This window comes from Planococcus citri, chromosome 2, assembly GCF_950023065.1.
Source record: "Planococcus citri chromosome 2, ihPlaCitr1.1, whole genome shotgun sequence".
Classification (NCBI taxonomy): domain Eukaryota; kingdom Metazoa; phylum Arthropoda; class Insecta; order Hemiptera; family Pseudococcidae; genus Planococcus; species Planococcus citri.
In genome coordinates this window covers 11,462,370-11,486,643 of record NC_088678.1, presented here as the reverse complement: position 1 = coordinate 11,486,643, position 24,274 = coordinate 11,462,370, and the positions used below count along the sequence as shown (strand labels likewise).

The 24,274-nt window shown below is 34.2% G+C and overlaps 2 protein-coding genes across 2 annotated transcripts; one reads left to right on the top strand and one right to left on the bottom strand.

Annotated features, from left to right (window-relative positions):
- Nucleotides 1-3,506: 3,506 nt before the first annotated feature.
- LOC135834644 (uncharacterized) lies at nucleotides 3,507-10,787 on the top strand. Its single transcript, XM_065348575.1, has 5 exons — nucleotides 3,507-3,779; nucleotides 4,057-4,111; nucleotides 9,284-9,366; nucleotides 9,490-9,628; nucleotides 9,776-10,787. Exons 1-5 carry the CDS (start codon nucleotides 3,705-3,707, stop codon nucleotides 9,850-9,852), a joined length of 429 nt encoding a protein of 142 aa, XP_065204647.1. The 5' UTR covers nucleotides 3,507-3,704; the 3' UTR covers nucleotides 9,853-10,787.
- Nucleotides 10,788-15,799: 5,012 nt separating this feature from the next.
- LOC135834643 (uncharacterized) lies at nucleotides 15,800-22,101 on the bottom strand. The gene is made up of 5 exons (XM_065348574.1): nucleotides 21,645-22,101; nucleotides 17,438-17,495; nucleotides 17,260-17,339; nucleotides 16,905-17,148; nucleotides 15,800-16,350 (listed from the first exon to the last, which is right to left on the bottom strand). The coding sequence occupies exons 1-5, from the start codon at nucleotides 21,726-21,728 to the stop codon at nucleotides 16,217-16,219; spliced, it is 600 nt and encodes a 199-aa protein (XP_065204646.1). The 5' UTR covers nucleotides 21,729-22,101; the 3' UTR covers nucleotides 15,800-16,216.
- Nucleotides 22,102-24,274: the final 2,173 nt, after the last annotated feature.

Below are 24,274 nucleotides of genomic sequence, written 5' to 3'. Positions count from 1 at the left end.
ACCTATTTCGGGGGTTGTAGACAAGTTGCGAAATGCAACTTTGGTCAAAATATTTTCGAGTCGACTGTGAATCGAATTCACGTTTTAAATTGTCGATTTTCACTTTTTTAAATAATTTTCATAAAATTTACAACTTTGCTGCCTCCTTAGTAAGGGTGAAATCACCATTTTGAGAAAAACTGAACTGGTCATGCTGATAGGAAATTTTGCGTAGAACAATTTTTGTTCGAACATTTTTCCTCTCGGACCCTTCATTTCGGCAATACAGCCGAAAAACCTGTATCGGCAAAGGTTATTGACCTCTTGCGGGGGTAGCGGTCAAGTTGCGGGGTGCAACTTTTGATGGGTTGTTTTAGAGACCAATCTGAACAAATGATGTGAAATTCAGCTTTCCCCCATTTTTCCGAGGTTCGACTAAATCGCAGCCCTCTCGCACTATCCCATTTTTAAAAGCAGCCAGGGGGTGTCAAAGTTTTCAGTGAACCTAAAATATCATCCATTTCAGCAGTGGATCACTCGATAACCGCGATACGTACCAAAATGGAACTTTTCCCCATAGTTAGGGGCTTTGAAAGGCTTTTTGGTGATATCATCAAAATCGGTGTTGCCACTTTTTTTCTTACAAAAAATTAGCTCAAAAAGTTTTGAAACGTAGTTTTCACATCGTTCCGACTCTCAAAAATTCTTGAAAAAATATGTTATGGACAACTTTTCATGCTGAACAACATATCAAAAAATTAGGATGGTACATATCATGTTGCAAAGTTGATTTTAAAAAATTGAAAGTTTGCGAAAAAATGCGATTTTTTGATTTAAAACTTGAAAAAAAGTTTTGATAGGTAAAGTTGACCCATTTGACCTCTATTTTTACGTATCTGTTGAAAAAGTTGAAAAAAAACCTTTCACTCGATGAAATGAACTCCTCACAAAAAAATCAAAATTCAAAAAAAATCTATTTTCAATTTCAAACATCAAAAAAAGTTTAAATTTATTCAGTTGTCTTATTTGACCACATTCTGACGTATTTCATGAAAAAATTGATAAAAATTAGACTCACTACAAAAAAATAAAAATTCGTTCATTTTTTTGCATCTTTTCGAATTTTGATTTTTTTAGAAGGAGAACTTTTTCAACAGATACGTAAAAATAGAGGTTAAATCGGTCAACTTCACCAATCAAAAATTTTTTTCATGTTTTAAATCAAAAAATCACATTTTTTTGCAAACTTGAAATTTTTTTAAATCGACTTTGCAACATGTTACCATCCCAATTTTTTAATATGTTGTTCAGCTTGAAAAGTTGTTCATGATATATTTTTTTCGGAATTTTTGAGAGTCAGGACGATTGAAAACTACGTTTCGAAACTTTTTGAGCTAATTTTTTGTACGAAAAAAGTGGCAACACTGATTCTTATGATATCACCAAAAAGCCTTTCAAACCCCCTAACTATGGGGAAAAGTTCCATTTTGGTACGTATCGCGGTTATCGAGTGATCCACTGCTGAAATGGATGATATTTTAGGTTCACTGGAAACTTTGACACCCCCTGGCTACCTTTAAAAATGGGCTAGAGGGCTGCGATTTGCGCCATTATTGGTCATTCCTTCAAAAGGTCTTTCCACAGGAAAAATTTCATAAAAATCGCCGAACCACCTACTACTTCTCTTGGTCTAATTGACGTGGAATGACCCCATTATAAAAATAATCTAAAGCGATTACCTATGTATCAAGTAGTTAGATTTGGTTGATTCCATACATAAATGATTTATGAGAAAATAATTTCAATTCCTAATCTTTGAATGCTTAAAAGGGAAGCCCCCCACATGAGAATCTCCAATTTGAATGAAACTTGGACTGGTATCCCCCAATTTTCAGCTGCTCAAGTTGATTTTTCGATTTTTGGCGAATTTTTGAAGTTTTGTGTACACAGGAGAAGCTGTTCAACTCACATATTGGGAAAAAACTACAAATATCCATCTCTCTCGCGCGTATCTACTTACGGAGCTCAAAGGGCCAAAGGTAGTCTTTTAGATACCTGATCGACACATACCACCACTGGCCGGATCCGGCCTACCGGTCAGAAAACAGAATTTTTTACTTTTTTTCTCACATTATCGGCGAATTTGAAAAATGACCGTTTCTCCCCCACCACATGAATTTGAGTAGCTGAAATTTTGGCCGAAGGGTTTATGATTGATACCTAATCGATTAATACTACCGTCGGCCGGATCTGGAATTATCATCAGAAATCATATTTTAAAAAACTAGGTGGACAAAAAATATGCTTTCTGATGTAAATTCCAGTCTGGCCGACAGTAGTATCAATCGATTAGGTATCAAGCATTAAACCCTTCTTCAAAAATTTCAGCTGCTCAAATTCATGTGGTGGGGAGAAACGGTCATTTTTCAAATTCGCCGAAAATATGAGAAAAAAAGTAAAAAATTCTGTTTTCTGACCGGAAGGCCGAATCCGGCCAGTGGTGGTATGAGTCGATCAGGTATCTAAAAGACTACCTTTGGCCCAAATTTGAGCTCCGGAAGTTGATACGCGGGAGAGATGGATATTTGTAGTTTTTTCCCATTATGTGAGTTGAACAGCTTTTCCTGTGTACGTACACAAAACTTCAAAAATTCGCCAAAAATCGAAAAATCAACTTGAGCAGCTGAAAATTGGGGGATGGGTGTTTTTTGAAGTCCTCTTTCCAACAGTCCAAGTTTCATTCAAATCGGAGATTCTCATGTGGAGGCTTCCCTTGTTAGGATACGTGATCAGCCAGTGCTTTCACGTCTTTGATATGATATTTCAAAAATTTATGGCCAACATGCAATTTTTGAGAAAAACTTTAGAGTTAAGATTAGGTAGCTGGAAAATGTAGGTAGGTTTAGGTTTAGTATACTCGTATGTCTGATGAGAACTGAGACTTCAGATGGTCAGCATCAGTGAAAGTGAAGGAAACAATTCCCATCTATTTTGCCAGAAAAAATATACTCCCTCCTTGTCCTATGTTTCGAAACTGATATCACATCACGTGAACTGTCATGATACTCGTAATAATTATGATGACTTATCATTTTATCTCACTTCTCAGACAGCAACAAGCAACGACGTACGAGAAGATACGAGAGTAGAAATGTCGAGTCGACGAACTTGAAATAAATTTCGCAAATTCATGACTCATTTCCTACGTATTCGAGTCTGAATTCGCCTCACCGGTAGCAAACTAGCAAGCAAAGCGTATTAAGTAGTGCATTCTATTTTCTAATTTTGTAATCAAGTATTTCAATCTAATAGTTTTAGTTCTTTATTCATGAAATGTGCACACTTGTCATTTTATCAACCGCAGCTTGGGAGTAAAAAATGTAAGTGTGGGTATGTTTAATGTACTGTATGTACTCGTACACGACGTTGGTATTGTAGCCTGTTGATACCGGTCACAGCTGCGTTGTTGTTTTCTTGCAGAGTATGGGACAGGGGGCTGAGGGGGTTGCCATGGTATACTGGTAGAGGTAGTAGATGCCGACCGGCAACGTCGAAGCAACACCCAACACGTCCAGTTTATCCTTGACTGAGTGTTAACGAAGTTTTAGTTGCTGGTTGTAGTATTGTTCATGCAGTTTACAACGTTATTATCGTGAAAAGAAGCATCGTAATACTTTGTTTATGGTTCGTTAAAATAGTCGTAATTTTAATTAAAAACCGAAGAAATGCGTACTTTGGAGAAAGGATTTGGTAATTGTTCGTTGCGTACGTCCACTTTAATATGTTTGGCTGTGATTTCAGTAAGTATACCTTGCAATGTATTTCATTCTAATAACGTATCATTTAAACAATATACATACCTGCCTATATTATAATGAAAATATCACACCTACGTGTGCTCAAAATGGCAGTTATAATTTCATACGGTTTCTCAGGTAGGAGCTTGGACAGTAAATTGCACTTTACTACGAGTATTCTTACCCCACAAATATACTTTTACACACCTACTTATACCTTACTTACTTTAATATAAGTATAGCTGAAACAATGTACTGATCATGTTATTTTGTTCTGCAGGTTATTGGTGTTCTCTCAATCCTAGGAATATTCCTCGGTTATGGCTTTGAAACGAGTAAGTAATGTAGATACCTATTACCTATACCTACTTGTCTACATTGGTTTAATATCATGTCAAAATAATATTTCCTGTTTGCTGACGATGAGTTTCTCATACGTATAGCTGACATCGCATTTTTTTTTGGCGGGAATAAAATCCATTTGATTGAGTACTTTATACGTGAAATTTTTAAGGCGAAAACGTAGTTGGATTTCTCAGTGGCGCAGTCAGGATTTTCTAAAGGAGCGGTCTGAATCAGATTTTTACTTTTTAGACATAAAAAAAATTGAAATTAGAAGTAATTTTCTATAAAAACCTCTCGTGATATGTTACGATTTTATGAAAATGAAGGCAAAATGGGCCCAAAAACCTACTTGAAGCACCTTGGCTTCGTGTCTCCACTATTAGCGAGAGAAAAGGAAACGAGATCTTTTTGTACGTTTATTTACTGATTGACATCTTAAAATATACACAAGCTAGCAGTTATTTGCATTTTGCTAGTCAGAGAAGGTGAAACCAGGGTAGAACAATGCACAGGAAAGAAAGAAGGCAGACGCGACAGGTACCTAAGTGAGTATGGAGGTATCTAAGATGATGAGATTCGTGGAAAAAAGGCTGTTGTTTAAGAAGGAGCGAGAATGACTAATGAGACAAGACAGGATCGCGAGCTCCGCCGCATGGAGCCATGCGGAGCTCACCTATATTTTTGTAAGCTCTTTCAATCTGGCTTTTTTGCGAGTTGGGATATCCCTCTTTAGGATAAGAGATTTCAGAATCTGAAATTAATTTAATTGAAAAATAATAACTTTAGTGCTAAATTTAAAATTAATAGCTCTATTAACTCAAGTACTCAAATTTCGTATTAAAATTCATAATTTTATCTGATGAGAAATTAAGAATCATCAATCATTTCCAAATTCGTCGAGATGAATTCGACCTGAAAAACTTCATGTTCTATAGTTATGTACATTTTATTCATAATGTTCGCAAGGAATCTACCTTCATAAGAGAATCTTTCGGTCACTCAGTCACTGATTTTTATTCCCCTTTTCTCCCGAACAAACAGCTTTCTCAATCAAAAAATTTGGGCACTCGCGAAGTTTCAATAATTTTCAAAATTGTCCAAAAATGATGTAAATTGATGAGAAAGATTGTTGTGCTGTAAAACCTAATTTCTTAGTGACCTTAGTCACAATGTAGGTAGGTAATATGAAAATTTGATATTTAAAAAAAAAAAAATGGAACATGAAAAAATCGAAAATTATGTCGAAATATGAATAGTTTTCGAAATGTGTTGATGGTTGGAATGTGAAGTAGAAAGAAGATTTGCAGGCTTTAGTTGTTTAATTGCACGACCTAAAATTTGAGGGAATTTTATTTGAAAAAATTTGTCCTCTTGAATGCATTTTTTTCTCTCATATGTGGGAAAGTGGTCCTCAAAACATGTTAGTTGCTGAAATATGATCAAAAAATGGAAGTCTCAGAGTAGTTGCAATTGCCTAGTTAAGTATAGATTTCAAAATTTTGGGGCATTTTATTATTTTTTTTTCTCGAAAATATGTAGTTAAGGAGCAGGAAAAATGGCCTCCTTAGAATGTTTCTATCGCTGGAATTAGTCGGGGATAGAGATGTGCACTTTTCAGAAGAGTAATTTTGCTGAAATGAAAAGTGAAAAGTTCATTGAAAAGTGTGAATAGTTGTAAAAAGTGTGAAAAGTTGTGAAAAGTGTGAAAAGTTGTGAAAAGTGTGAAAAGTTGTGAAAAGTGTGAAAATTAAATCGTGTGAGTCTGATATATTAAAGCTCTCTGTTAAGAGCTTCAAATTGATGTATTTTTTGCCTATCCAAAACACACAAAAAAACAAAATCATTTTTTTTCCACCTACTTAATCGAATGGTGGTAGTTTTGAGCCTTTCTAGAGCCTCTAACATTTTTGGGTTTTTCAGTTTTGAAAAAAGTGTTGTGAAAAATATCAAAAATGGGTGCTGAATTGCGAAGGTGAAGGAGTGGAAAGAGTGAAACTTGATATTTGACTTCATCAATGAGGTCAGTGATCTCTAATGAGTAAATTGATTGGTCACTCGCTTTTTTTTTTAGTGAAAACTGAAAAGTGAAATGAAAAGTAGGAACTTTTCTTTTCAACTTTTCATTGAAAGAAAAGTACTTTTCACTTTTCACTTTTCAAACTGCACATCTCGGGGAGCCCCCTTAACGACCTATTGCACTCCACGTCGATCCTCCGGTACACCTTTTGTCTCAAAGGTGGAGTCCTAAGGAACATTTCCAGCCCTTGTACTCAAAAAAAAAGTGGCCCTACTTACAAAATGGCGGCCATTTTGATTGACAGGTCAGCCGAAATCGCAGATTTTGAATTCCAACATAAGACTTGCACGAAATTTTATAAACCGTACACAGGTAGATCGAAAGATCAGGCAAAAATTTATCACCTGTCAAAATTTCAAGTGCTAAAGTGCGTTTTTCGATTTTTGGTGAATTTTTGAAAATCAAATTTAGGCCAAAAATGAGGGAAAAAATCAGTAGGTATTTCCAAATTTACCAAGAAAGCTGAAATTTGGGATATACTCTATTTTCGACATAGCAAATCGATTGGAAACTATTTCAGACCGTTTTGAGCAGATCTAGAGCCTCCAGCAGATTTTTGGAACTCGAAATTTTCACAAAATTTCTTCAAAATGGAGTTGGAAAGCTGAAATTTATTCTGAAAACTAATTTCAATACGCTACGAAGTACTGCAGGTAAATTTCAAGTCGTTTTGAAGCCTCCAGCAACTTTTTGAAAATTACTGGAGCCTCCAGTAAATTTTTTAAACATTAAATTTTCCAAAATTTCATCAAATGGAGATGAAAATCCGAAATTCATTCTGCAAACTAATTTCAATACGCTAAGAAGTACTGCAGGTAAATTTCAAGTCGTTTTGAAGCCTCCAGCGACTTTTCGAAAATTACTGGAGCCTCCAGCAGATTTCTGAAACTTAAAATTTTCATAAAATTTCATCAAATGGCGATAGAAAGCTGATAGTTACTCTACACTCTAATTTTAACACCCTCTGAAGACGACTTCAGATGGATTCAAGTCGTTTTGGAGCCTCCAGCAAATTTTTGAAAATTACTGGAGCCTCCAGCCAAAATTTCATCAAATGGAGATGAAAATCCGAAATTCATTCTGCAAACTAATTTCCCTACGCTAAGAAGTCGACTGCTGGTGGAGTTCAAGTCGTTTTGGAGCCTCCAGGGACTTTTTGAAAATTACTGGAGTCTTCATCAGATTTTTGAAACTTGAAATTCCCACAACATTTTATCAAATAGAGTTGGCAAGCTGAAATTTACTTCGCAAACTAATTTCAATACAATATGAAGTCGACTGCATGGTGGTTTCAAATGGTTTTGAAGCTTCCAGCTACTTTTTGGAAATTTCAATTTTCCAAGAAACGCTATACAACCTTTTAAATAGTCGCTGGAGGCTCCAAAACGACTTGAAATCCACCAGCAGTCGATTTCGTAGCGCATTAAAATTAGTTTGCAGCAGGGATGGAAGAGCCGGGAGCGAGCTGGAGCCAGAGTCTGAAAGAGCCGGATTTTTTGAGGAGCTAGAGCCAGAGCCAAGAGCGAAGAGCGAGCCAGAGCTAAAACTTGTGGGGAGCTGAGCCAGAGCCAAGAGCGGGAGCCCTGAATTGAAGGCTCTTCCATCCCTGGTTTGCAGAATGAATTTCGGCTTTCCATCTCCATTTGATGAAATTTTAGGAAATTACAAATTTCAAAAATCTACTGGAGGCTCCGGTATTTTTCAAAAAGTTGCTGGAGGCTCCAAAACGATTTGAAATCCACCTGCAGTTGACTTCGTAGCGTATTGAAATTAGTTTGCAGAGTAAATTTCGGCTATCCAACTCCATTTGATGAAATTTTGTGGGAATTTCGAGTTCCAAAAATCTGCTGGAGGCTCCAGAACTGCTCAAAACGGTTTGAAACAGTTTCCAATCGATTTGCCATGTTGAAAATAGGGTATATTCCAAATTTCAGCTTTCCTGGTCAATTTGATAAAATTTTGATTTTTTCTCTCATTTTTGGCAAAAATTTGATTTTTAAAAATTCACCAAAAATTGAAAAACGCACTTCAGCACTTGAAATTTTGACAGGTGATAAGTTTTTGCCTGATCTTTCGATCTACTTTTGTACGGTTTGAAAAATTTTGTGCAAGTCCTATGTTGGATCGCAAAATCTGCTATTTCGGCAGACCTGTTAATCAAAATGGCCGCCATTTTGTAAGTAAGGCCACTTTTTTCAGTACAAGGGCTAGAAATGTTCCTTAGGACTCTCTCTTTAAGAAAAAAGTTGTCCCTGAGGATCGACGGGGGGAGGGGGTGCAATAGATCCTTGAGTGGGCTCCCCGACTTGATACGAGTATGACTTGGAAACATTTTCAGTTCATCGACCCAATTGTATGTTTTGAAGTTTCAGGGGATTTTTTTGGAAAAAGTTTAACCTCAAAAAATGCACTTTTCCTCACTTTACTTACGTCAAAAGTGTCTTCAAAATAGTCATATTTGTAGCTGAAGTATTACCTACTTTTGCAAAAAAATTCCCACAGTTGGAGCTGCTCATAGTCACAAATTTTCAGAGGGACTTGTACTTTTTTTTATGAAAATGTCTCAAAAATACACTTTCCCCCATTTATATTGATTTGAAAATTGGGCTTAAAGCGAGCTTATGATTTAGTTTGAATATGACCTAGGAAGAAGATTCCTAAAACTATATCAGCCTAATCCCTCATTTTGATTTTTTTTTTTTTTTGAAAAAATTAAGCCCTTGAAAACCACTAGCTTTCCCTAATTATATAAAAATTGTGCCTCAAGTGGGGTTGAATCAAATATAACCAAGGAATAATATGGTTTCCCCAAATAATATCTGGACATTTAATTTTTTTCGTTAATTTCTTCAATTTTTTGATCATTTTGGAAAATTCAAACTCCCACAGGGCCATTTATTTTCTGTTTAGGAAGCTGAAATGTTTTTTGTGGAGCAACCCTACTTATTCCTTGCCCCCCTGGTGAAAAAAATGAGTCAACGCGATGACTTGAGTGACTTGGAAGTTTCCTTGTTAGAATAATTATATACTTATACCTGTATGATTATCGATTGTAAAACGATGTTGAATTTTATATTATGCGCAGCACTTTTTACGAAGATACTGGCTTTCCTTTACCAAACTCCGGTGACAGCAGTGTTCATTTATACCCTCTACACCCTGCTCAAGGTAAAATCACAATACCTAGCTTACCTAGTATACCTATTTAAGTATTTGGCAAATATTAAATTTTACATACTTAGGTACATACCTTTCGTCAAAGATTTTTACATTTTTTTCTGTGTTTTTCAGGATGAATCTTCTATGCTACAAATCGCTCTCATTGTGCTGTGTGTCGATATCGCGTTCACCGTTTTGGGTATAATTACATCGATTTTCACGCACATATTATCCTTATTCATAGCTTTGATTTTCATTCTTATTTATCTCGGTAAGTTGAAGAACATTATGTATTTTCTAGCTGATTTTAAGTACCTATGCATTTGTTTCATTATACTTACCTGTGTTAGAGTAGGTGTTGTTCTACTATGGTGCATTATCACATTTTTTAATAACCGATATCGATGTTTTATTACAGCTTTCAAATGTTACGCTGCTTGGATCTTGTACAGTTATTGGATCGACTTCAAACCGCCTGTATCTGTCAGTGCTTGAATCAATAAAGTGTTCTTATTAAGTCTAGATAACAGGCTGTGGTTTAACTTATATTTACATATAATTTTATTTTTAAATCTATCGATTTTTTGTATTTCGTAGAAACCACCTAAGGGAAACCTACCTGTTGATTTGTATTGTTGTTTTCTTTAATGCAATTTTCAATTTTTTTATTCGCTTTTACATTTTTAAGAATGTGATAAAAACTGAAGTTTACGGTAGCATTTTTTCTTTTAAACACTTTTCTATTTTTTTTTTTTTTAAATTGAAACTATGGAAGCAATTTTGTGGTAGGAGATTTTATTTAGTTTTATTTTAAAATTCGATTTAAAAGGGTGCTTCGAATGTTGAATGTTTTAAAATCGCCAATTTTAATGATTAATATAGAATGATTTGTTTGAGATACTCGGTAATCATCACACTCATCACGAGAATATTGACGATTCAACATTCGAATGATATTATTAATAATTAATAATGAATTAGGTATGTACTTACACGTATGTTCATAAAACACGAAGTACAGGAGATAAAAACTACCATTTTATTCTTATCATCAGCAAGAAAAATATTCGAGGTGATAAAATTTTGAAACTTCGGTTTGTTTGTTTTTTTATTTGAAAATCGAAGACGTTTTTAGGTACTTGATTTTTTTCTTTATGCATACCTACCATCTAAAGCACCGTCTCAATTCAAGTTTTTTTTTTACTATGTGTTTGTTTACTATCATTCTATTAAGTATTAAGTCAATTCTAAGCACTGTGCATTTATGTTGATCCAAGTTTTTTTTTTTTTAATTTTTAATCTATACCTTACCCTAATTGACTGATTTTGTGGTCAGGGTTACCATAAGATTGTTTTGAATTTTTACGTGTATTCAATTTTACTGTTTTCCCTCCGATATTAATAAAAATTGAAGTAACACGTGATAATAATTGCGAATTTTACTATGTGTGAAGTAGAGCAATTTTCAATTTTTTACGCCGGAACAAAAATCAAAATTTTTATTTAAATTTGGACCACTTTAGGGCACCGCAGAATTTATAGCAAGCTGATTTCCAGAGCTGTAGATGCCCAATCTTATTTTTGGACAATTTTTTGAAAATTGAGGCTCAGAAAATAACTTACGGACCCTGTGAGTTTTTGATGCTTGATATGTAATGAGAATCACTGTTTTATTATTTTAAGCTGATGTTTTCAATTATTTTTTTTTTTTGCATTTATTGAAAATTAATTCTAAAGTCGAGTCACGAGTGACTCATAGCAAATAACATTCAGCTCTGGAACTTCGAAATTTTTATTTAGATTTTTCGTTCTCTTTCAAAGACGTTTTCATTTTTGGTTCAAATGAATATTTGAAATGAATTCTCAAAGGCTTATAACATTATTTACTTACGATTTATGAATTACGTTGTTTTACCATTTAACTGTTTGGAAATTTCAAAAATTTGCTCACCTTAAGTACGATAGTTCCTTTAGATGTTTCACGGTCTCGACTTCTGATTTTTTTTCCTGCCAAAAAAAAATATAATATAGGTGAATCCTTTCGAATTTCATTCCCCGTGCTCCTCAGATTTGTTTCTGCTCATTCATCTATCCCATCGGGGGCCATCCACATCCATTAGAGAAAAATTTGGAAATCCAGAAAAAGTTTTCAAAATTTTTTTACAAAGAATAAGATACTTGTATTTAGGAAATGTCATTTTTTCATTTCTTCGACGGAAGCACTGAATTTTGGTACCTTTGAATTATTTCGCAGAATGATAGGAATTCTTTTTCTACTCGAAAACTCGAACTCACGATGTCGAACGATTCTCAGTATTGCAGCGCAGCTGTTGCCGTTGGCGCCAGTTGATGGCTGCATCTTATCTGCCGGCTCGTTCGATGAAGGTGCTGAGGCAGGTGGTGGAGAATAATGGCATCTTGAGTCTTTTGTTCAGTTATCCTTAATGTTCCTGTGTGACGAAATCGCGATTATTTAGTAAATATGTACATTAATAATTAGAATTCGGTAAATTGAATCGCTGGTGAAATTGTTTTTATGTTGGTTTTATTCCATGTGTTGGGTAAATGTAAGAAAAATTCATGTGATTGGAAGACGTAAAATGACGTAAATTTAATACCATGGATCATGATTGCTGTCAAATTTTCAATTTCGAACTTCGAAGCAGGTAAGTGCCACCGGATGGTGTCAGATACGTAAAAATTCAATTTACTTGCATTTTTTTTCTTTGGTCATCACAATTTTTTTTTTTTACTACTATACGGAGGGATTCTATATGCCACCTTACAAACTGTCGGTGAGTGATTATCATCAATTTTTGGTTGGTTGATTTGGTACTGAAGAAATTAAATTTTACCCACAATTTTTTTGAGATTTTGGGAACTTGTGAAATCTTGCTCACTGAGGATTTTTCAGTCGATCAAGAAATCAAAGTCCAAAAAAGGCATACCTATAGTCTAATTGTAAGGATTTCTACCACAATTCAAGTGATTTAGATTTATGTAAATTAGCCATACCTACTTTTTTTTTCAGGCAAATGTGGGAGAATTTTACGATTAATTTGATGACCAGGTGTGAATATAGCGTAGTTGGCGAAATTCGTGTGCTATTTTAGGTATCAGGTGGTGGGTAGTCAATAATGTTTTGATAAAATATTTTTAAAAATTTCATTTACTTGAAATTTGCATTTTATTGCTGCCTTGTGTTTGCATTAAATGGCTAGAAGATGATAATCCTCAAGTATTTCGTACAATCGAAGCGAAATAAATTCATGTAGTGGTTCCAAAGAATTCCAAAACTGTAAACATCGAACGGTCCCTGGTTCTTTTCTTCATTCTGCTCTTAATACGACTAATACGAGTAAGAAATGAAATATGAAATGATTCAAATTAGGCTTTCTTTTTTTAGTTGCATTTCCTACTATGTATTAACAACTTTAGTACCTAGGTATCAAATTCCATGAATTTTGCAGAATATTAAAAAATAAAATATTTTGTTTCAAATACGGATCATCATTCTGACTCGATCATTGAATTAGATTTTTTTTAAAAGGGTGTTTATAAAATTACAAGTTTTGTTTACGTATTTGTAGTGAAAATCTGTTTTGTTTCTGAGTGATGAGGACAGTTGAATGTTGAATAAATAATGGATTGTTAGTTGGATGGACGTGGGTTTGTTTCTGGGTCATTCCATGTCAACTCAACCAAGGTTTTTGAGTCATGTCTTTTGATTTCGCTCAACTTTTTTTTACAATATATACCCACCCAGTAAGTAAGAACCCCGCAATTAGTTTGGTCCCAGTCCCCTCAGGGGGAGTGAGGGGTGGGGGGGCTCCATTATTTTCACATTGTGTTGAGGTACTCAACTTCAGCAGCCCATTCCTCCAAAACTATGATACTTTGATCAAAACTGATTTCACAGTTCAAAAGGACATTGCATTTAGAACTTTTTTAGGCATTTTGAAATTTTCAAAAGTTGAAAGTTCAAATTTCAGAATGACGCTGTCAGTGGGAGCTACCATTTAAAATTTTGAAAAAATTTCCATAGACGTACCTTTTGATGCTTTTTTGAAATATTCAAGTTTCGAGATGGGATCTCTCAATGGAAGGGGAGCACCCCCACCCTCAATTTTGGGCGAAACTTTCGAAAGAAAATCTGGGGCATGTGATTTATCGAATTCTATGTTTTTGGTAACGCTGAATACGAATATGACGTTAGATTTATGATAGGACCCCATCCACGGCCCCCAGCACCTCCCCAGAGGGGGTAAAAGTTCAAAAAAGCGTTTTGTTCGTGTGACACATGGAATAGTATGTTTTTGGTGACGCTGAACACGAATATGACGTCAGATTTGTGATTGGACCCCATCCACTGCCCCCAACTATTTTTTTTGGACTTTGGGGACTGGCAAATTGCACGTATGAAATTGCACGTATACAATTTAACGTGTGTGATAATTGCACGCATATGAAAATAGAACGTCTGCAAATTTAACGTCTGAAAATGATTTAATGTGAGATTTTCACCAACCCAAAATACAGTTTCGAAACGTTCTGAGCAGTTCTGGAGCCTCCAGCGGATTTTTGAAAGTTGAAATTTTCGCAAAATGTTACTCAAAGAAGGTGGAAAGCTAAAATTTACTTCAAACCTCAATTTCAACGTGCTGAGTCAATTGGAGACGGTTTCAAGGCGTTCTGGAACTGGAACCTCCGGTTGTATTTTGGAAATTTCAAATTTTCACAAAGTTCCATAAAAACCGTCTGAATCAACTTTTGAACGTTCGAAATATGGCTACCGGCTCCTGAACAGGTTGAAACCGTCTGAAATCGACCGCATGTTAAATTTACGGTATTGCTTGAATTTTTTTCATTTTTTCTGGAATTTACGAGCAGATAAAAAATTTACTTTTGAAATCGAACTCGTGGAATTTCGTGACAACTCCCTAAAACGGTCGAGAGGGTGCTCAATGTGCACTGACCAAAATTATAGGAGCTGAACTTCATTTTTAGCCTTTTCAAAACAATACAGATTGTTGAACATAATAATTGAACGCTATTAAACGTTCTATTTTCACATGCGTGCAATTATCACACACGTTCAATTGTATGCGTGCAATTTCGCACACGTGCAATTTGAAACGTTCAATTTTCACCAACCCTTGGACTTTTACCTTTTGGGCGAGATTCTGGGAGCCATGGGTGAAATCGATTCGAAAAACTAAGGCAATATTCGTGTTCAGCGATATCGAAAACATACTATTTCATATTGTGTCACACGAATGTAATCATTTTTTGGGGGGGGTCGCCCCCTTTAGGGAGGTGCTGGAGGCCGTGAATACAGTCCAATCACAAATCTGACGTCATATTCGTGTTCAGCGTCATCAAAAACATACTATTCCATGTGTCACACGAACAAAACGCTTTTTTGAACTTTTACCCCCTTTGGGGAGGTGCTGGAGGCCGTGGATGGGGTCCTATCATAAATCTAACGTCATATTCGTGTTCAGCGTCTCCAAAAACATAGAATTCGATATATCACATGCCCCAGATTTTCTTTCGAAAGTTTCGCCCAAAATTGGGGGTGGGGGTGCTCCCCTTCTATTGAGAGATCCCATCTCGAAACTTGAATATTTCAAAAAAAAACATCAAAAGGTACGTCTATGGAAATTTTTTCAAAATTTTAAATGGTAGCTCCCACTTACAGCGCCATTTGAAATTTGAACTTTCGATTTGAAAGTTCAACTTTCAACTTTTGAAAATTTCAAAATGCCTAAAAAAGTTTTAAATGCAATGCCCTTTCGAACTGTGAAATCAGTTTTCATCAAAGCATCATAGTTTTGGAGGAATGGGCTGCTGAAGTTGAGTACCTCGAGACAATGTGAAAATAATGGAAGCCCCCCCCACCCGCCCCCGAGGGGCTGGGACCAAACTAATTGCGGGGTTCTTACTTACTGGGTGGGTAAGGGTATATATTGTAAAAAAAATGTGACCGAAATCGAAAGACATGACTTTCAAAATCGCCTTTTTTTGGTTGAGTTGGCATCGAATGACCCTTCTGCAGAATTGACTTGAAGGTTTTGGGTCTTTGTTGGTAGGTATACGTCGTTATGCCTGATTTTTGTACGGCATTCTTAATATGGTTATTTATGAGTATTTCTTTTCTTTTCAAGTGGTCTAGATTTTTCCATTCGAGGATTGTTTTTTTGAATTAAAAACTAATTAAATAGATATTTTGCAAAAATTTTCATCTTTAAAAACGGTTGCTGTGGGAAAAACGATTGATGAATTTAAAGTTTAGGTTAAAAAGGTTATTCAACTTTTCATGTTGTCTGCTTATTTATTTCATTGGTTCAATTTTTTGTGGGTAGGTAGTTTTTAAGAATTATTCTAAAATTAAATCTCCTGCTAGCAAGTGCCTAATCATAAGCATAATAAAGTCAAATCGAACATGGTAAAAAAAGATGTATTCATTAAACGATACCATACCTAATTTTTAAAAAAGTGAAAAACAAAATCTTACAACATAAATCTACTTAATGGAACTAAAAATATACAAAGGTATAGGAAGACCCACAAAAGTGATCACACTGATCACTAATTGGGCATCGTTTATCACAATGTTTTACAATTTTGTTTAGAAGTCAGTAGTATCTCTCGTTCTGCATTTTTCATTGTTCAAATACAAATTACACAATTAGTCAATAAGATTAAAGCTTTTCCCGTTTAAATAAAATCACATGGGGCTGGAAAGTAGGTAAGTAGGTATACTTAAGTATACCTATGCATTTGTTTCATAGTAATGGAATCCACTTCACATAATTAGTAACTATGGAGCTTGAGCGCATCAGTTTCAATGGATAATTCATGCGGAAGAAACTAATATAGTTTGACACGTATCGTGGGATTTGCTGTAGGAAAACAAATCGAGAACTGATTTCTTAACTTTACGTCTGAATTCATGTTTATAAATGGCCCATGCTGAGGAATACTTGAAAACTAAAAAAAAAAAAAAAAACAAAAAAAAACAAATAAATAAATAAATATGAGTACACTCATGATGAAATCATTAATCATTTTTATACAAATAATGTGTCAATTATGTTTAGGCATTATGTCAATGTAAAACAATGTTCTAATTATTCTGATCATCTGATCAGATGTATGTAAGTAGGTATTCACTTTTGATAAGATCCGATCAGGCTTATCCCTTCCCTATTGGATCTGATCAAGTCTGAACAGATCTTAGATCGAAACTTTAATCTAACCAGATCTCATTGGATCATGGTCTAATCATATCTGGATGAAGTCAAATAGATCCTTGGTCCATGGAATATTCTGATCTGATCAGATCCAATCACATCAGTCATTATTGCTGGGATTGGAAAAGATAACAGGAGCTGAGAAGATTTATGGAACTTAAAATTTTGCTTTGTTTTGAAAATTACTTGAAGATCGAATTTCATTGTTCCTTCTTCCTTCTCCACATACCTACCTAATTATCGTGCAAAAAAATTATCATGTATCTAGTTACTTTACATCAATCAACTTACTTAATGTAATCAATAGGACGCTTTCGAATATTGGAGCAGCATAATTTATCAAAAATTTCTCCAATTTTATTGGAAAAACACCGGAAAACATTTCTATCTCGTTCAGGGCCATCTTATAAATACATTGATCCAGTTTTATCACCGAGTAATTATTTTCATGCATAAAATATAGGATGCTGATGACGACTAAGCTCGAATTGAGAAGCATTATAAAAATACTCCATCTCAGCATAAAAGATTTTTTCTGTAAAATAATGCAGGTTAGAATAATGCCAATACATACATATATGCAATAATATATTGATGATGGTGGTAGAAATGAAGGTATTTTTTGCTTGAAAAAATTCATACTTACGTCATGGGCAGTAATGATTGTGAAGAAGAGTATCACAGTTTCGATAAATGCCAAACTTATCACAGTATTAGTCAATGTATCTGTGAAAAGTGGAACAATCAATGTTAGCAGGTAATTAAGTAAAATGATGAGTAAATATTACTAATTTCTTGTCGAATAATTTCATTAGTAACCTTACCTGGAAATAAGTTTTCATGAAGCAGCACATATATGGCACCATATAAAATGTATAAAATCTGAAATGAAAAATGAATAGGTAATTTCATTACCAACCAAAAAAAAAAAAAAAAAAAAAAAAAACTTGCAAAAAGAATTGTCAACAAAAATCTGTTCATTAAATAACTTTATTGAAAAAATTCATGATATCAAAACATCGCCAAGCAATTTTCATTCAGCAGTTGTGATCAGGAATTGATATGGAATTTCAAATTAATTTGGTACACACTGAAATAAAATATCCATAAGTTTGAGAACTGAATTGAAAAACCGGACCGATAAATTCCGCCGGCGCTTGGCCCAGTTTTTCAATTCAGTTCTCAAACTTATGGATATTTTATTTCAGTGTGTACCAAATTAATTTGAAATTCCATATCAATTCCTGATCACAACTGCTGAATGAAAATTGCTTGGCGATGTTTTGATATCATGAATTTTTTCAATAAAGTTATTTAATGAACAGATTTTTGTTGACAATTCTTTTTGCAAGTTTTTTTTTTTTTTTTTTTTTTTTTGGTTGGCGGTAATTTTGCTTTTTAAAAGTATTTTTGATGGATATCACGACTTTTTTTTTAAATGTGTACATATTGTAAATTGTTAATGCGAATTTGGGTACATACTCCAAGAAGTTGAGAATATCAGATTTTTGTTGACAATTCTTTTTGTTTTTTTATAGGTAAGTTTTTTTTTTTTTGGTTGGCGGAATTTTTGCTTTTTAAAAGTATTTTCGATTGATATCACGACTTTTTTTTTTTTTTAATAATGTAGATTATTATAAATTAGTAATGGGAATTCGGGTACACCAACAATTTTAGAATAATTTGTTGATTAAATCACAAAGTTTCTCACTAGAAGAACACTACCGAACTGATGTGAGTCAAATTTCGTACAGTGATTTAAATTAGGGTATTATTTCAAAATATAACGTTTGTTATTTAAAAAAATCATTTTTGACTCCCTTTTTCACAATTTAAAAGTTGCTTTCCCCCATAAAACCCCCCAAAAATGAAAATTTCTCGTTGTACCGTAGAAAAGGGTCATCTACATTATATTCGCTATCATTTTGCAAAATTTCAAGCTAATCGGTTCATTTGGAGAAGCTGTAGCCTTGTCAACGGAAATTTAAGCATGAAATTTCATGAATATTTCCATTTTTCACCCTCAATCACCCTAAAAATAAAAATTGTTTGCTGTACCATAAAAAAGGGTCATCTGCATCACATTTAATACAACTGTGCAAAATTTCAAGCAAATCGGTTCATTTGGAGAAGCTGTAGCCTTGTCAACGGAAATTTTCATGAATTTTCATGCTGAAATTTCCGTTGACAAGGCTACAGCCTCTTTTAATGAACCGATTTGGTTGAGATTTTGCACATTGATAGTGAATATGATGTAGATGACCCTTTTTTATGTTACAGCTAACAATTTTCATTTTTTGGGTGGTTTAGGATGAAAAATGGAAATATTCATCACGAAATTTCATGCTTAAATTTCCGTTGACAAGGCTACAGCCTTTCCAAATGAACCGATTTGCTTGAAATTTTGCACAATGATGGCGAATATAATGTAGATGACCCTTTTCTACGGTACCGCGAAAAATTTTCATTTTGGGGGTGTTTTAGGGGGGATAGAAATTTTAAAATTGAGAAAAAGGGGGTCAAAAATAATTTTTTTTCAAAACTGACGTTGTATCTAAAAATAACTCATTAATTTACACCAGTGTACGAAATTTGACTTGAATTGGTTCAGTAGTTTTCTCTTAACACGAAGATTAGTGATTTCAAAAATTACCCCAAAATGCCAACTTTGGGTATTCCAATCTACATCATTTTTTACCGTAGAAAGTTTGTAAGCATACCAAATTAAAGCTCTCGTTGATGCCAACAACATATCAAAAAATCAGATTCGTGCGTGTTTTTATTCGCGAGAAATTCATCATCGAAAATACGCTTAGTTGTTCAGGGAATATAAGCAGTAAGTGGCCGGACTGTCATCACGTTTGGTATTATCGTTTTGTTTTTTTTTGTGTTCGTTTTTTTTTCTTGCTTGGCGGGGCAGTCCGACCGGACTGCTTGATTCCGTCAATTTTTAAATTTTATGAATTCAAAGGAGGGGTATCGATAAGGCCATTTTTTGGCCCCAGACAGTTATCGACTGAACCACTCTTAAATTGTTGTAATAAATGCCCCAAATACGAATCCGTGGTTAGTTGACCCAAAATGACAATTTTTTTGGGCTCCAGGGGTCCCCAAAGTTGCGAATAAAAACGATTTTAGGAACCACTGAGTATAATTTTCAAACATTTTTTTAGCGTAAAATATCTGTTTGAACCTGATAAACGTTATGCGGGGTGATTTTTCTATTTTCGACTCTAGTGGGCAGAAATGGGGGGCTTTTGATTTTTGGATAATTTTGAAACCACCATTTTGAACCTACCCCTTTGAGCCCCCCTAAAAAGCTTTTTACAGTTTATTAGTATCTAAAAGACCTTCATCCTACCAAATTTTCAGCTCAATAAAAATTTTCGCTGGTACTCAAAAATCCAATTTTCCAATTTTTCGTAATTTGGATTTTTTGGGAACCCCTAGATAGCTGGAAACCTGCGATTTGCGCCAAACGTAACGTTTTGAGGCATATATTCAATTACCTAGGTGAAAAAGTTTAATTAAGCTCCCTGTATATTCGTAATTTTGAACGCTTTTTTTAGAGCCCCTCACTTTGAGCACCCCTGAAAAAGGCGATTATGCATATTTTTTCAAATAAATTAAAGAATTTACATTTGGAACACACTAGCAAGAGCTCGGTAATTTTTCACTCGATTTTACCGATAACTTTCAAAATTGAGCTTTTTTGGGCCAAATTCTGAGATATCACTTCGTCGAAATCATGAAAACGTGATTTTAACGTGTTTTCGAAGAGTAAAATCTCAGAATTTGGCCCAAAAAAGCTCAATTTTGAAAGTTATCGGTAAAATCGAGTGAAAAATTACCGAGCTCTTGCTAGTGTGTTCCAAATGTAAATTCTTTAATTTATTTGAAAAAATATGCATAATCGCCTTTTTCAGGGGTGCTCAAAGTGAGGGGCTCTAAAAAAAGCGTTCAAAATTACGAATATACAGGGAGCTTAATTAAACTTTTTCACCTAGGTAATTGAATATATGCCTCAAAACGTTACGTTTGGCGCAAATCGCAGGTTTCCAGCTATCCAGGGGTTCCCAAAAAATCCAAATTACGAAAAATTGGAAAATTGGATTTTTGAGTACCAGCGAAAATTTTTATTGAGCTGAAAATTTGGTAGGATGAAGGTCTTTTAGATACTAATAAACTGTGAAAAGCTTTTTAGGGGGGCTCAAAGGGGTAGGTTCAAAATGGTGGTTTCAAAATTATCCAAAAATCAAAACCCCCCCATTTCTGCCCACTAGAGTCGAAAATAGAAAAATCACCCCGCATAACGTTTATCAGGTTCAAACAGATATTTTACGCTAAAAAAATGTTTGAAAATTATACTCAGTGGTTCCTAAAATCGTTTTTATTCGCAACTTTGGGGACCCCTGGAGCCCAAAAAATGGCCATTTTGGGTCAACTAACCATGGATTCGTATTTGGGGCATTTATTGCAACAATTTAAGAGTGGTTCAGTCGATAACTGTCTGGGGCCAAAAAATGGCCTTATCGATACCCCTCCTTTTTTAAAAATTGTTTGTATTTTTTCAGTGGATGTCACGCAATAAAAATATTCAATAATTTTTGGCTTCAATTTTTTTCGGAAAAATGACAAAAAAAATTTTTGAACTACATACATATACCTACCAATAAATAAATAAGTGGGTTTGTGAATTTTTTATTCTAGTGATATTAATCCTTTTCTGATTTATAAGGTTCTCATTTAACTTTTTTTCTCCATTTTTTTTTCAAAAAAAAAATCAAAATTAATTATTTTATTTTTTGGCTGCTTCTTGTAGGGACTTATTGAAGAGAATGGGTCTCAAAGCTCTGGAAAAATCATCTAGTATGACTCAAAAATACTCTCACAAGATTTCAGGTACTCGATTGAGTCTTGAATAATTTTTCTGTCAGTTCATCTCTGTACAAAAATTCTAAAAGCTAAGAATAGGTAGTTTCAAATTTTTCTCATCTATACCATAATTAATTCGCTCAAAGAGTTACTCACCAAATTGAAATAAAGTACGACAAATGTAACCATTCGAGGCGTTTGTTTTTGATACTGGTTCAACATATGGCTAACATCATACATTTTTAACGATCAATTGTATTTTTTTAAACACCATCAAACTATAAACTCACATTATTTTGCGATGAAAAAGACGTCGAAAAGAAAAATCACTAACACATCGACTCTATCAAAACATTTCGGCGTGTACTTTCAAATGCATCATTTAGTATAGGTACCGGATACCTAATTTTAAAAAAATTTTATCATTAATCGATGTTCAACGAATGTCAAATTTCCCGAAGTTTTAAAAAGAAAAAGAGAGAGAGGGAAATGAGAGATATCGAACACGTAATCAACTATACGGCGCGACTGGCAATCAGTTAGGTACCAGTATAATTATTGAAGGGGAAAATCAACTATCAACTACTCGTACATTTGCAACTGTTGAGATAATACTACCATTTCGTACGAAATTCTCTCATCGTGGAATACCCCGAATTCCCGTAGTCGGTCTACGATACGACGAAATGACGTATGTATGGTACTAGGTACGTAGGTAAATTTTTTCTACTTTGAAAAATGTGTGATGTGTGCTACTGAAATATTTAATTTTCTGAATATGTTTCCATCGGAGATGCCACGATTTAAAAGGTGGGGAAACCGGTTGCAGACAATCAGCCTGAGGTGTTCACGGTTCATTACACGTGCTATGTGTTACTATCTTTTTGCGAAGAACGTTTCGTACTTCAGTTTTAAATTTGTTTTTTAAAATTCAATCGGTGTTGGAATTATAAGCTATTCGGATGAAAATGATATTAAGTTATTTTTTAAATTTTCTAATGACAACAGTGTGGGTAAGAATGAATTTTGGTATTTGAAACTGGGAAATTAAAATTGTATCCATCTGATTGATTGTTGCTGAAGTCCAAAAATTGTTGGTTTAATAATAAGGGATCATTTTGACCCGACTGACGTTGCCCAATTTGAGCGAAAAACCAAGATAGGATGATCGAGAAAGCATTATTATCCTAAAAGGTTTATTTTTTGATTTTTGAACAGTTCATGAAAATTCAAAAAAATTTAAAAAAGCTATTTCAAGGAAAATTTTTTAAACTTTTTCATGGACTTTTTTTTTGGGGGGGGGGGGGAGTGAACCAATTTGAATATGAATAATTTCTTCAATCCCACACATCAAAAATTAATTTTGGCTATTCTGCACTCTCTCCAGTGATTTTTCTCCAGAAATTTCAAAATACCTATAACTGATGTAAAAACTTACCGCACAAATTTTTTACTGCCCATACTTGCTCCTTCTAGTGATATATTGCCCTCAGAATAGCAAATTTTCAATTATATTCATCTTCGTGAGGGGAGGGGTGAAAGAAAAATGTTTGAAATTTTCACAGATTGTAGATATATTATGTGAGAGAACATACAGTAGCTTTTGAGGTTTTTTGGAATTTTTTCATTCAAATTTTCTCGTAGTTTTTTTGTATGCAAGTTGGATTTTTTGTTGGGGGGGAGGGGGGTGCCATGGCTGAATTTTTTTTCAGAACTCGATGATATCCTTAGATGAGTATAACATAATATATTTTTCACGAAGTCTGAAAATGAGCGCAGCAAAAAAGATGAAGTTCCAACAAAAACGTGTAGGTACTTATTTTCTAAACGACCGCGTACGTCGACAGCTCTTTTCCACGAGTACACCGTGAGAAAACTTCATCCATCGCCCTGCAGTTTTATAATTTTTTTTTTTTGGAAAATCCATCCAAATGGATACCTACAAAAGAGTTACTCTGAGGGTGAGCTAACGTATATTCTTGAAGAGAAATTCTATATTACATAATTGGAGAAGGGATAATTCAATTGCAATTCTTACCTTCTTCCATTGGGAATGACATAAAGTACGTACGTATAATGAATTTTGATGAATTTTCCTGCGTTTTTGTTTCTGAAAATTAATGTTTACTTATAACAAAATGGAATTTGGAGGAGTTCACTTGGAAAGTTCCATCTTTAAGGGAGCTCTTTTTTGTTTTTGTTTTTTTTTTTTTTCAAAAAATTGTCAAAAATCCAAAATGTTGAGATAAGAGGATTACTCGATTTGAATCGCGTTATGCTTTTTTCAAAATCGCGTTGTGCTTTTTTCAAAATTGCGTTGTGCTTTTTTCAAAATCGTGTTGTGCTTTTTTCAAAATCCAGTTGTGTTTTTTTTTTTCAAAATCGCGTTTTGTTTTCACCTTGTTTTTTTTTCATGATCCCGTTGTGCCTTTTTTTTTTGAAAACGCGTTGTGTGCCTTTTTTTTGAAATTGCGTTGTGCTTTTTTTCTGAAATTGTGTGGTGTTTTTTTTTAAAATTGTGTTGTGCTTTTTTGTTGTGCCTTTTTTTTTGAAATCACGTTGTGCTTTTTTTCCGAAATTGTGTGGTGTTTTTTTTTTTAAATCCCGCTGTGCTTTTTTTTGAAATTGCGTTGTGCTTTTTTTTCTGGAATCTGGATATGCTTTTTCATCATAATCGCGTTGAGCTTTCTTTTCAAAATCATGTTGTGCTTTTTTTTCCAAAATCTCTAGTTTTTGTATTAAAATCGCGTTGTGCTTTTTTTTTTTGAAATTGCGTTGTGCTTTTT

What these genes read in the sequence shown, in the direction of transcription:
- LOC135834644 (XM_065348575.1), top strand. Translation starts at nt 3,705, where the DNA reads ATGCGTACTTTGGAGAAAGGATTTGGTAATTGTTCGTTGCGTACGTCC. An exon ending in TATGTTTGGCTGTGATTTCA is followed by an intron (nt 3,780 to 4,056) that starts GTAAGTATACCT and finishes TTTGTTCTGCAG; the next exon opens with GTTATTGGTGTTCTCTCAAT. An exon ending in CGGTTATGGCTTTGAAACGA is followed by an intron (nt 4,112 to 9,283) that starts GTAAGTAATGTA and finishes TATTATGCGCAG; the next exon opens with CACTTTTTACGAAGATACTG.
- LOC135834643 (XM_065348574.1), bottom strand. Translation starts at nt 21,728, where the DNA reads ATGTATGATGTTAGCCATATGTTGAACCAGTATCAAAAACAAACGCCT. An exon ending in CAATCATTACTGCCCATGAC is followed by an intron (nt 17,149 to 17,259) that starts GTAAGTATGAAT and finishes ATTATTTTACAG; the next exon opens with AAAAAATCTTTTATGCTGAG. An exon ending in CGTCCTATTGATTACATTAA is followed by an intron (nt 16,351 to 16,904) that starts GTAAGTTGATTG and finishes TTTTTTTTTTAG; the next exon opens with TTTTCAAGTATTCCTCAGCA.